We start from the raw sequence: 13,151 nt of genomic DNA, 5'->3' as shown, positions 1-13,151 counted from the left end.
AGAGAATCTTGATTTGATATCAGTCTTAGGTTTTGCAGTCCTGGAGTGCAGTTTAATAAAACTATGAGGCAGTTCTGTCCTCAAATGTGAGATCTTGCCAGCCTTCCTCTCCTAAGCTATGTACTTTGGAACTAATCCCTTCTCACAGCTGTAAGAGGAGACACAAATAGCTATGTGTATTCTAGTTTTAAAAAAATAATAAAAATGGTGCAGTTTAGAAATTACATATGCTTAATTACCATATCATGCAGATTAATATGTTTTTCTTGATCACCTGTCATCAGTACCCAGGTCAGATAATGCAATGATAGTGGATACCCTGAGATTTGAACTGTGTTGCAGGGACATGACATCCGGTATGAGTTCAGGTGGACTTCGCCTCTCCTTTTATTTAAAGTACCAGTTAATCTATTATGGGGTAAATTTTTGGAGCATTTAATGTCAGTTAATATAGAATTGGAAGCTCTGAATATAATTAAAGCCAGACAGGTGGATTTCTAGACAGGCAGGTATTGTTCACAAAGTTTGTATTTCTGTTTGGCTTTTTAAACAGCATCACAGAGGTGACTGATAGAAACCAGATACATTGGGGAACAACAAAACTAGACCTAGGTCTCTGGCCTCAAGTTCCACAAAATCTATTAAATGAATTACTTTGGATTTTTACTGATAAAGGGCAGTAAACATGTGCATGTGAATTACTGCTGTTAATTATTTGAATGCTCACATATGCTGCAGGTGCTATGCTAGAAGATACATTTTCCACCCATCTCCTCCTTCACCTACAAGGTACTAGGGAACACATCCTTTCTCCCTTATGCTAATTAAACTCCCACACAACTGTACAAAGCTGCAGATAACAGACAGATGGCCTAGTTAAATGAAGCAGAAGGCTTCAATTTTACAGGTCCTTTGAGAGCTGTATCTCAGCTGCTTCACCTTTCAACAGTGAGAAGTTAGCTTAGGAATGCTGAAGCACTCCAGAAGTTGTGTTTCTTCTTCCCAGAAGCTGTATGTACAGTACGCTTTAGGTACTGTACTTCATGTGAAAGGCGAGGAGAGCTCTGTCTGTAGGTTGTTACCTCACCTGTGAAACCTGTGTGCCTACTGTTCTCTGCTATCACAGCCTGAGCTTCTGGTAGGACTGATCACCAGGTGCTGGCTTCAACTGTTTTATGTAGAAATTTGCTAAATCAGGCCAGGCTTCAGATCTGCCCTGCGTGGACTGAGAAGGTCATAAATACACTCTTGAAAATTAGGAAGGAATTGGGACGTGAAGCCAGGGAGCTTTCCCACAGGAGGTGAACCAAACAGGCAGCAGAGCCTGGAGCACGGCAAGAGGCAAAGAGATGGTCAAGCCTCAGAGCTGCGGTGGAGCACGCTCTCCTCCCGCCCACCTGGCACAGGGCGGTCATGTACGCCCAAATAAGCTCCTGAACGTGGGACAGGCTTAGACACGCAAAAACATAAGTGCCACCTGCCGCAAGATTTTAGTAGTTGCACAAAGACGCAGCCCTAATGCTGGAGATGCGATTTGCAAGTTCGCAAATGGTGACAGCATGCAATAATGCAGGACTGCTGTTCCATAGTGGCTGAAGAGTGTTATGTCTGTCTGGCAAATGTGTGGTTTAGCTGATGTGTACTGTCTGTTCACCAGCCTTTTTTAACTGGAATCAGATCTAGAAAATTCCTGTGAAAGTCTTCTAAGCAGTTTTGCTCAGGATTTTTGTGAAATAGAATTACCATGCTTTGCATTTTTAGTAAATAGAATTACCATGCTTCAGTACATGCATGTTTTTAGGGCAGACTGTGCCCTGCTAGGACAAAGGAGCCTTTTTTTCAGAAAGGTGCATCAACCCACTCTATTGAATACTCTTCCTGCCAAATGTTTTAGCATCACAGCAGGACAGACAGCAATCCAGGTCACATTCCTCTCACAGCACAACCCGTCTGCTCTGCAATGTGTCTTGTAAAACTGCATTAAATTGGTGTGTTCTATGTGCCATTCACAGATACTTCTGATACTGGTTTTATTCTTCCAAAAACCAGCCTAAGTTATGACTTCTTAATTTTTCAGATTCCTGAGTCAGATCCAGACAGACTTCCCCCACTGGATCCACCAGATGTTGGCCAGATCTACCCAGTCCCAGCTAACATCCGACCTGTTTTAAGCAAGTACAGAGTAGAGGTGAGTTACTTAGAATATTTCCATTTCCAAATCTCAGCTCCTTTTATTCTCTTATTGAACCGTAACAGTAAGGGATGATAATTTTAAAATCCTCATCAATAGGAATCATGTAGAAATAGCATATGGATCCCAAAATAAATGTGCTAAGCTCAGATCACATTTTTTCTCCGAGGCTGGGTGTGCAAGGCAGTGCTTCCACCTGAGGCCAGCAAGGGCGGCGTCTCAGTCCTGACCTGCTGGGAAGGGACTGCTCCCATGGCAGAGCACGGCTGATGGACCTCTGCTCTGTACAGCCCAGGAAGTGTCTGCAGGAGATGGAGAGCTTCCCCTTGCAGCTGACCTCCCTGGAGGTGAAGTTCAGCATCAGCCACCTCCCAGGCTTTTTCTGGTCCCAAACTTCAGCCAAGCAATGTTTTCTGCCTGCGTACAAATGTTTGTCCCTTCTCTGCCCTCCTTTCTTGCTCCATTTGGGTCCAAAGTCCCCTTATGTTAGAAAGCAGGGAAAAGTGGCAGCTTTTCATGTCAGTGGAACGCCTGGATGCTGCCCAGCCTCACCGCTCACTGTCATTCTTCCTGCAGCCTTCACATCACCTGCTTATTTGCCCATTTTGCTGTGCCAAGTCAGACCCTGCTTACGTTACCCGGTGACCCTTCCCCAGAAATACTCTTCTGAGAGCCCAGAAGCAGTTCCAGCTTTGCCTTCAAAGATCAAGCAATTCAGCTGCTGAAAAGGAGAGAACAGTTACTAGCTCTGCTATATCATTTAGTTAAGCTATTGTTTTCTGTACATAGGAAAGAGTTTTTGTTAGCAGTGTTCTTTTTTTTACACCTGAGATTGCGAGGTAAATAAACCCATGAACTACTCTGCTGATGATAAAGGGACATCTTAAACCCTTAAACTTAGGTGTCCCTCTAAGTATTATGCTATGAAGGCCTTCCCAGTGCCCACACAGTACGATTGCTTTGTGCTGCTTGTATGTTTTCTATTTTACACTGCTGTGACATTCATCCCAACTAGCTCTAAGGCACGCAGCTTAGAAGCATCCTCACTGTAGGCTTCTTGTTTGGACAGCTGAACAGAGCAGCCACAGTCCCAGCGTGATTCAGACCTTGAATAGATTAAATTATGTTTTGGAAGTGCATCTCTGCCTTCTTTGGTTCTGGAGGGAGCCTAGGACAACTCCACTCCTCAGTGTGATACCTCGGGCACCTTAAAATCAGGGAAATTGCTTCCAGATCCAGGCAGTTAAATTGCTACGAGAACAGGTTTATAGTTGAAGTGAATGTATACGTAGTGAAATTTGAACTCTGGAGGGTACCCAGCAAGGAAATAACACAGAATGAATAGAACACAACTATTTCTGTTAAGATATTATAAACTATATCTCACACTGGTGGAAAAGGTCATGGAGCCATTGTAACTACAGAAGCATGCCCCAGTTTTAACTGGGAACCTCCAGCAACAGAGCAGGATCTCACCAATCCTCACACCCCTCCAGTGCCCCTTGCCACTGCCTGACTCAAACAAATCCCCAGTCCTGCCAGCATTCAGGTTGTCCCCCCCACACCTCCTTTTGGTTCCAGTCTTCATTTCAGGTACATGAGACTCATGGCTTCTCTCACCAACCGTAACGTAACCATCCCTTGCTGCCCCAGCCCTCCCCTTCAAGGCACCCCAGCGTGTGCTGTATAAAGTCCTGTTTTTCCTGCAGAGCCCTATTTTACAGACCCAGTCTCCTTGTCCTCCAGACCAGGATCACAGTCCTTTGAAGGAAAGCTGCTCAGAGACCTCCTGCCATCCATTGCAGACCTGAGGGCCAGCTCGGCTGGCAAACCTCTGTTAATCAATTCTGCTTATATAGGATTTGTTTGCTCCTTCAACTGCTCTGATGCATTAAACAAACCAAGCCCCTGACATTCAGATGAATAGTCCCCTTGCCCTGCTGAAAAGACAACTTTTGGAAATGTGATTATTATGGGTTGCCATTGACAATAACTCCTTGACAACAGTTGGGTGTTATTAATTGCTTTAACTTCCACCATTAATCCTGATGGTTATTGGATATCAGATTTGTTTTTTTTCTGGTAGTCCTGCATTCCCAAAGGAATATGAGGTGATGGCATCCCAGCAGTGGCTTCCCCCAGACTGAGGGGTCTCTGCAGGCTACTGATGTTTCTCTCTGCCCACCACAGGTCCTGTTCTGGGGTGTTCGAGAGCTGAAGAAAGTCCAGCTCCTCTCTGTAGATCGCCCCCAGGTTCTCATCGAATGTGCAGGGAAAGGAGTGAAATCCTCTGTCATCCAGAGCTACAAGAAAAATCCCAATTTCAGTGGCCTTGCAGACTGGTTTGAAGTGGTGCGTACAGCATACTGCTCTTTGCCTGTCCATTCTGTGGTTAGGCAAGGTGTTAGTTACTAATTTCCTCCCTTTCTTGCCAAATAATTTCCTCTGTGTCTTGATTAAATACTAAGGGACATCAGTTCTTTTGTAAAAGCTACTGATTTGAAGATGCTTTAAAAGACTTCTCCTACAACTGTATGATAAAAGAAGATGGTGTTCCTCATGTTATGTCTCAAGTAGGCAAGGAAATATGGTGCGATCAGATTTTTACCGATAGGTTGGAGTTTGTTCACAGATAACAGGGATATTTTTAGTACTTTTTCCTCCTCCTTTCCCATTTTGCTGGGGAGTGCTCAGTTTCCTTTATTTTCTTTCAGTTCTTTTAATTTTCCTTTCTGTGTTACTGGGCTATTAAGGGGATTGATCATTTCTGGCTCCTGAGCTCTGGACCTTTTCATATTGTAACACTTGCTGTTATGGAATGGAAATTTAATTACTGCCTGTTGACTGGGTTATAAGAGCTGGTGCTTTCAGTGGACAAAGGTCAGCATCAGGGAAAAAAAAAAAATCTGTTCAATTTGCTCTAGTTGCTAGCATCAAGAGAGAAGTTGTTTATTTATAAGACAAAAGGGTATAAAAATTCTATCCTGGGTACTGAAGTACGGTTGCCACAGTATTTTTAGCTTCCGTTGTACATTACATGTCCAAAGAGCTGTTTTCCCTTTTGTAATGCATCCTATAAGGTATGTAACTACCCAGTGTCCACATCGTGGTTAGGCAAATGGAGCCAGATGGGGTTAACAGCCTTCAACAAGGCAGCAAGGGCATTAAGACTCACAAGTTCCAACAGTGTTCATTCCTTCTAAATGTTCCTGATTCCCCCAGTTTATTCTAACAAGAGATGCTCATTGTGGTGGGTTGACCCTGGCTGAATGCCAGGTGCCCACCAAAGCCAGTCTATTACTCCCCCTCCTCAGCTAGACAGGGGAGAGAAAATATAACAAAAGGCTCATGGGTCGAGATAAGGACGGGGAGAGATCACTCAACCAATTACCATCACGGGCAAAACAGACTTGATTTGGGGAAAATTAACTTAATTTATAACCAATCAAACCAGAGTAGGGTAATAAGAAATAAACCCAAATCTCAGAACACCTTCCCTCCACCCCTCCCTGCTTCCCAGGCACAGCTTCACTCCCGGATTCTCTACCTACCCCCGTCAGTGGCACAGGGGGATGGGCAATGGGGGTTGGGGTCAGTTCATCACACGTTATCTCTGCCCCTTCATCCTCCTCAGGGGCAGGACTCATCACGCTCTTCCCCTGCTCCAGTGCGGGGTCCCTCCCACGGGAGACAGTCCTCCACGAACTTCTCCAACGTGGGTCCTTCCCATGGGCTGCAGTTCTTCACAAACTGCTCCAGCGTGAGTCCTTCCACGGTGTGCAGTCCTTCAGGAGCACACTGCTCCAGCGTGGGTCCCCTGCGGGGTCACAAGTCCTGCCAGAAAACCTGCTCCAGCGTGGGCTCCTCTCTCCACAGATCCGCAGGTCCTGCCAGGAGCCTGCTCCAGCACGGGGTTCCCACGGGGTCACAGCCTCCTTCGGGCACCCACCTGCTTCGGCGTGGGGTCCTCCCCGGGCTGCAGGTGGATATCTGCTCCACCGTGGACCTTCCTGGGCTGCAGGGGGACAGCCTGCCTCACCATGGTCTTCCCCACGGGCTGCAGGGGAATCTCTGCTCCGGCGCCTGGAGCATCTCCTCCCCCTCCTTCTTCACTGACCTGGGTGTCTGCAGGGTTGTTTCTCTTACATATTCTCACTCCTCTCTCCAGCTGCTGTTTCTGTGCCTGCCACTACTTTTTTCCCTTCTTAAATCTGTTCTCCCAGAGGCGCTACCACTATCGCTAATGGGCTCGGCCTTTGCCAGCAGTGGGTCTGTCTTGGAGCTGGCTGGTATTGGCTCTGTTGGACATAGGGGCAGCTTACAGAAGCCACCCCTGTAGCCCCCCCAATACCAAAACCTTGCCACACAAACCCAATACACTCATATATGACAGCATGGGACTTAACTCAGTAGCACAGTCTGTATGGTGCACTCTGTATTCTGAAGGACAAGGCTTTCTCCAGACTTTGCAGAAAACCATGGACAGAACTATATTGCCTATGCTGTATGCATTTTGCATTTTGAGGATGTTAATAGCTGATGAGGAGAAGGGAGGGAAGAGTAAAAGCCTCATTGCTGTGCACGACAAATATTCTATACGTGTTCTATATTCTCTAGCAATTCTCATGCTGCTGTCTGTCCTCCTCCACTAGGAGCTGCCTGAAAATGAACTCTTGCATCCACCACTAAGCATCTGCGTGGTCGACTGGAGAGCATTTGGGAGGAGTACGCTTGTTGGAACGCATACCATCAATTGCCTTAAGCAATTCCTATGTAAAACCCAGTTGGGTCCTCAAGCTACACCAAACAGACTAGACATTGTAGAAATTGAGAAAGGTAAATGTCCAGTCCTGACTCCATATAAAAAGACAAAGGACCTACTCAGAGGCTTAACACTAGGCACGTACTTAGCAGATATGCTCTATTGTGTTGAGTGTAAGGTCAAACGCTTAATGATATGATCATTTGATGATCACCAGATGTGATGATACCATTTCTGGCAAAATCTGACCTAACTTGCAAAGGTTCAATTTCAGCTTCACCTGAGTCATCCCAGCCTGCTGAGTTATCCAGAGAAGAACCATTTTTAGCTGATCACGTCTATGCCGAGGTGGAGCAGGGTATATGTACAGTGGTAGAGCCAGACCCACATCTTGCAACGCTTCCTGCCGCTGAACCAGAGCACTCTGCCTCTGAACCAGGGAAAGAGAGAAAACAGAAGGTGGGTAGAGCTGAAGCCGCCAGCAAACTTTCTGTTGCAGTCTTGCAGACTTTAACCTTTCCTTATAAAATGGTAATCTCTTACTTATCTCAGGATTGGAGATTCTGGGTACTGATGTTAACATCCACGCTATCTTGCCGGCCCTTGAGAGAACTAGTTAGCAATGCAGCTTTGACCCCACATAATTTCATCACTTGCATTAATAGATACTTCCTTTCTTTCCTTTTGTGCTAGATGGTCATAACATGGGCAAGTACTACTGGAGTAGTAGGATTTTTGCTTTTCCTGACCTTGAATGATCTACTTAATCGCAAAACTCTCACTGTGAATGGCTGTTTCCATGTCTGTGGTATTTAGGCAGGGATGAAAGCCCCTTTGTGTTAGATGCTGTACAAATGTGGAGCAGAAAATCTGTTTTCAAAAGATCTTAAAGTATAAAACTCATGTCAGTCTGTGGATAGAAGAAGATAGGAAAGTACAGGAACGCAAGGCAATTCTGGTCAGCATGGCGTTTACAGTACAGTATACGCTCTAGACTGTACAGATTATTTTTTGTTCAGATGCACATGCTCCTCCTTTCTGTGTAGTTTCTCCCATCACAATCACTCTTTTATTAACAACAATAAAAGCGGAGGATGCAAGACTAAGTTTCATTTCAGAAGCTGTTTCTGCAGCTACATAAAGCATGCTTCTTTAACCTTTGATGTTTCAGTGGTCAGATGTTTCCAGCATCCTTCATAATTAGGAGGTCAAAGAAACTGCAGGGATGTCTTGTTCCCTAGATGTACGCAACAGTTTAGATCTTTCATCCGGTACAGAACAATTTTAATGTATGACAGCAAAGTATAGTAAGAAAAGAGTCCTGAAGGGAACCCTGTAATTTAACCATCTGTGTTATATTAATAATAATTTCCATTTACCTAACTATCATTCCTAATTATTTATCTTTGCTTCAGCTTCCCCAGCCAAGCTGACAACTCTCTGTAAGGGTGTCAGATGAAACACTCTATTTAACAAGAGCCAATCCTTAGGCAAGAATGAAGTTAGTAAGAGTTGCCACATGAGCAGGTGATCTTCAGGATCAGATTTTAGCTTTTTGTAAGAAGAGAACAGCTGAACTGCAGCAACTGTTGGGACTCTTCTTTCAAAAGGCAATAAAGTAATAACGGGAGTTCTTAAAATACTTGCAGACTTAAGTGGGAGAAACCAATTTATATCTGAATGTTCACATGCCTTAAAACATCGTTACCTATTTCTCTGTGTAGATTTGCCTGTTGTATGGGTTGCTCCTGTGGCAATGTCTCAAATGTTCAAAGTTTTGGCATCATCTGTAGGTAATATAGAGATAGCTTTAATAATATGATGATCATGATGAAGTGTCTTGGAATAAAAGACAGAGACACTAACTCCTATTGCATTTTATTTAGGTCTTGGAGGTTGAAATTTTCTTCATATACATCTGTTCATGCTTGATGTCATGAGTCAGGTGATTAGTTTTAATCAGTTCTAGAGTTCCACAGTGTTTTCCCCATGCTTTGGTAGGATACAAAAAAATCCATCCGACGGTCAACAAAGAAGAGAAAAAGAACAATTGCAGATGAATCAGCTGAAAATGTTATTGACTGGTGGTCCAAATACTATGCTTCTGTGCTCAAAATGCAAAAGGTAAGTCACCCAGCATGCCCAAAACTCTCATGGTTGAGCAATGTTGTAAAAGTAGATTTACAGTTGAGTGATTCCTTTTTGGTATTACATTCATAATGAGGAGTTTATCCATCATCTTTTTCTTTTGAAAGGCAAAAGGAATTTTTTCCAGTGAGGGAAAACCTGAAGACAGTAAGTAAATTATTTGCATTTTCTATTATTTTGTACAACTAATACTTTGCTTCTCTACTATTTTACTGTCAGCAATTAATGTCCGATAACAGAGCACTGCCAGTATACTGTGCTCTTTCCTCTACAGCTGATCAGATGGTGGGTAGGTTAAAACTTCACAGGCAGTGTTGGGTAAACATGAGTTTCCTGTCATTCAAATCTCATGCACAAAGATTTGCAAAGTCAAAGTCCTAAAAGGTAGAAGGTGGAGACTATCCAAATCTTAGGTTGCATTTGTAACAGGTTCAGAAAAAGAAGCTTCTCCCAATTTTGAATCCAATTCAGAATCAATGATGTAGGAACAGCTTCTGCGAGGAGACTCTGTAGTCATGTGTGTTACTTCCATAGCTGAAAATCTTTGTGTCTAGCTCAGGTTCTAGTGGAAAATTTTTTGCACAAGAACCTAAAAGAATTACCCAGAAATAGGCTCTGTGTGTATGTATGTATATATGTCTCCATACATGTATACTCCATGGCTTAACAGGTCCTCCCACAATCAGAGCTCTAGAAAAAAATATTTTTTTGGACAAATGTAACTGCTTGAGCAGACTGGGAAAGAAAACAAATGTTTACTGTTTACACAGAGCTGCTATTTGGAATTAAACTATAGCATCTTCCCATGCCAGAGCTGACTGCACTTCACCAGTGATTGAGGTGATTTCTATTTTAAAGCAGGTGTTGTGATTGCTCTGGATGGAAGACACAACCTTAATGTCGGATGGTATCATCCTGGAAATAGCAGCTGATGGTGTTTCAGTGATCATCAGGGTTGCTGAGAGAGGAGGCAGAGATCAGTTTCTGAGTGAAACTTACTTGTCCACATGGAGGAAATATTTAGATAGAAAATTTTCAACAAAGGTGTGATGTTAACTTACAATTAGAAATTTACTTAACATTGTGACATCCACCCACATGCTATTCAGGCAGTTGTGGCATATTGGTTTTGACTGATGACTTCAGATCTTGTAAATTCCTTTCTGATAGCTTTTGTTACATATTTTCACCTATGATGATAAGCATTACACATACAGGACTGCACTGATATAATATATATTTCTAAATATTTAGTGATATCAAACACACATGAACAACTCAAAAAATGAAAGTAAAGTGAATGCAGAATCCAGATTTCAGGTAAAGAACAGAACCATCTCAGTGCCATTTTTGAGGACTCACCCTCTTTTTGTTGGGAAGTCCCCTCTCAGTGTTTGGAGTCTGGCTTGAGGCTGGCCAGATACCTCCTCCCATTTCTTGTACTTCTAGGCTTTCTCAAGGTGAGATACACTCTATTTTCTGATACCTTTGAGCAGAGAAGGGCTTGGATCTCCTGCTATCTGAAGTACCAGTGAGCCTAAATAGTGGCTTCCAGTTTGAAATAAGCCGTACAATCTACGTGAAAGCTGTTAAGATCTGTTAGTTTGCATCTGGGAGGAGTCAGAGAGGAAGGAAAAGGGTGTTCTGGGAGATGGCCAGCAGGGAAGGAGTGGTACAGAACACCATCACACTTGGTCCACCAAGCTCATGATGAAGGCTGTTAGCCACAGAGAGGATAAAATGCCACCTCTCTGCCTGGGAGGAGTGGGGGGAAAAGAGAGGACCCTGTGCTTGGCAGTAGAGGAATGAATGGAGGAGGAGCAAGGGGGGATATCTCTTTAAAATGTATTTTGCATCCTTATCTGAAGCATTTGATGTGGTTTGCTCACTAAAATCTACATGATGCCTTGAAATCTCTGCAGATAAGCAGAATTCTGACCACATTGCATTGATCATAGAAGAGGAGCCAGACAAAAAGAAGAAGGATAAAACGTTGAAAAGGAAGCAGAAAGAAACTCCAAACCTAGCAACACTGCAGGTAAGAGAGAAGTAAGGCTGAGAGGTAAGGCTGTTATTCACTGTCTCCCCAAAGCTTGACCTTAGCAGCTGAGTTCAGCAAACCCTCCTTACATTTATTTCAGACACTTTAAAATGAATAAAACACACAAAATGATAGTGATAATGCACATCAGCACATGGGGCCCAGAGGAAACCATGGTCTTACAGGGTGGATGTGGCCCGCTTGGCCTCAGACCTTCACTTTACCAGTAGAGACTCACCCAGAGAGACTTCTGTGAAAATTCAGTTTTGTTGTTCACCTGTGAAACACTGAGTTTGGAAATTCCAAATTTCATGTTGGAAATATTACAGCCTGTTAAGAATGACTTAAAAAAGAGTATGGAAAGCATTGCTGCAATTGCTAGTGCATCCTCCCTGATGGCGAGGTAATATTCAGCTCGCATTAGATTTGGTTGCGTAACGATAGAAGGAATTCAAAGAAAACTATATGGGTCATGCAAAATGACTGGAGAGATGAAGAGGTTTGAAAAGATTAGGACTGCTTGGATTAGACTGTAGCTGAATAAGGGGAATTTGAAACTGCTGTTTCCATTTTTTTAGAGATGGCACTAGTCTAGGCCTTCTATTTCACACTGAATAACGCTTCATAAATTACAGGGGGAGAGTGTTGAAAAAAAGCCCGTCCTTTTAAAAATTATTTGGTCTTTTTACCTATCCTAAAAGCTCTGTCCCCACAGCACTTTATTATTGTCTGCTTTGCTCACATGTTCTGGCACATTAACATAACAAAATGGGTCAGTACATCAGAGGCACATTGCAGAGAGGAAACAGAAGCAGAGCAGCACATCGACACTGTTTTTCACCCACACCAGTGCTTACAAATGTTCATTCTGGCCCTTCTAGAGCCACTTCTACCTGCTGCATTAATGTGCTATTCCAGTAGTTGGGAAGGACTTTGGTGAAGGACAAAACCACTCCTGTTTTAAGCGGGGAATTAATTTTTTTTGCCTCAAGGACTTTTGCAAAACCTTGGTTTTGTTAAAATCTGCATTTTGAGTCAAAATGGATTTCTGGTCATCCTCTAATAAAAAAAGTTGCTATAAATATATTAACTGCAGCACAAAAAATAAGCATTCTCCTATTTTCAAAGATTTATGAAGGAGACTTGGAGAGTGAATTTAACAACTTTGAGGACTGGGTGAAAACTTTTCAGCTCTTAAGAGGAAAATCTAATGATGAAGTTCATGCTGACTCTGAAGACAGAATAATAGGAAAATTTAAGGTGAGCTTTAAAGCTGATTAAATGGGTAATAATTTAGAGACTTTATGTTTTCATGCATATTTCAGGTATACCACAGATGAAAGAAAAAGACATTGACAGTCTGTTGTAAATAGAATTATGTCTTTTATTGGATCTAGAGTCATATTTTTCCTTTACCATTTTCTGATAGATGAAAGCAGCATCTAGCACCAGATGTTCACTGTTGTTTTGAAACAAGGAATTACAAAAAAGTTTTAAATCACAGAAGGGGAAGAATAGATATATTATGTAGTCCAGATTCTGCTAACGCAACTTTATTACTGCACTATCAGTTACAGCACCTTATATGTAATTTTCAGTAATTTAAATGGAGGCACTTATAGCTACTCCAGTTGGAAACAATTGCACAGCCTGATCCAGGGCACCATTAGGCAATCTGAAAACATAGTTCAAATCATGAATAACATTAATAGGATTTCAAGCACTTTGTAGTTTAGAGGAACTGATTAAACTCATTGATACCTCAATTAGTTTGCAATGCAAATTTCCATTCAAATGACTTGCTAGTAGCTTTCAGGCAGTATGAGCTACTCAGCACCATGAGTCAATATTGATTTATATGAGTTGTATGGTGGCTGCAAAAATACAGTTGGATTCCAGTCACACTGTTGTGAAACTAACCCAGTGGAATTACCAATTTGCAAATATACAGTTAAGGACAAAATATTATTTTTAGAATATTAATACTAAGAAAACTAGATTTAGAACAC

At 42.6% G+C, this 13,151-nt stretch overlaps 1 protein-coding gene across 1 annotated transcript in view; it reads left to right on the top strand.

The window, feature by feature from the left end:
- FER1L6 (fer-1 like family member 6) overlaps nt 1–13,151 on the top strand; it is a 98,903-nt gene that overhangs the window by 64,001 nt on the left and 21,751 nt on the right. Inside the window, exons 23-30 of the mRNA XM_030011882.2 lie at nt 2,078–2,188; nt 4,382–4,543; nt 6,844–7,027; nt 7,228–7,412; nt 8,955–9,077; nt 9,209–9,248; nt 11,024–11,139; nt 12,271–12,402. Coding sequence (XP_029867742.1) covers nt 2,078–2,188; nt 4,382–4,543; nt 6,844–7,027; nt 7,228–7,412; nt 8,955–9,077; nt 9,209–9,248; nt 11,024–11,139; nt 12,271–12,402 — 1,053 coding nt within the window. The remainder of the gene's footprint in view (nt 1–2,077; nt 2,189–4,381; nt 4,544–6,843; nt 7,028–7,227; nt 7,413–8,954; nt 9,078–9,208; nt 9,249–11,023; nt 11,140–12,270; nt 12,403–13,151) is intronic.

This window comes from Aquila chrysaetos, chromosome 4 (assembly GCF_900496995.4).
Source record: "Aquila chrysaetos chrysaetos chromosome 4, bAquChr1.4, whole genome shotgun sequence".
Taxonomy (NCBI): Eukaryota; Metazoa; Chordata; class Aves; order Accipitriformes; family Accipitridae; genus Aquila; species Aquila chrysaetos.
The sequence above is the reverse complement of the archived record's forward strand: the minus strand, read 5'-3'. Positions and strand labels throughout refer to the sequence as shown.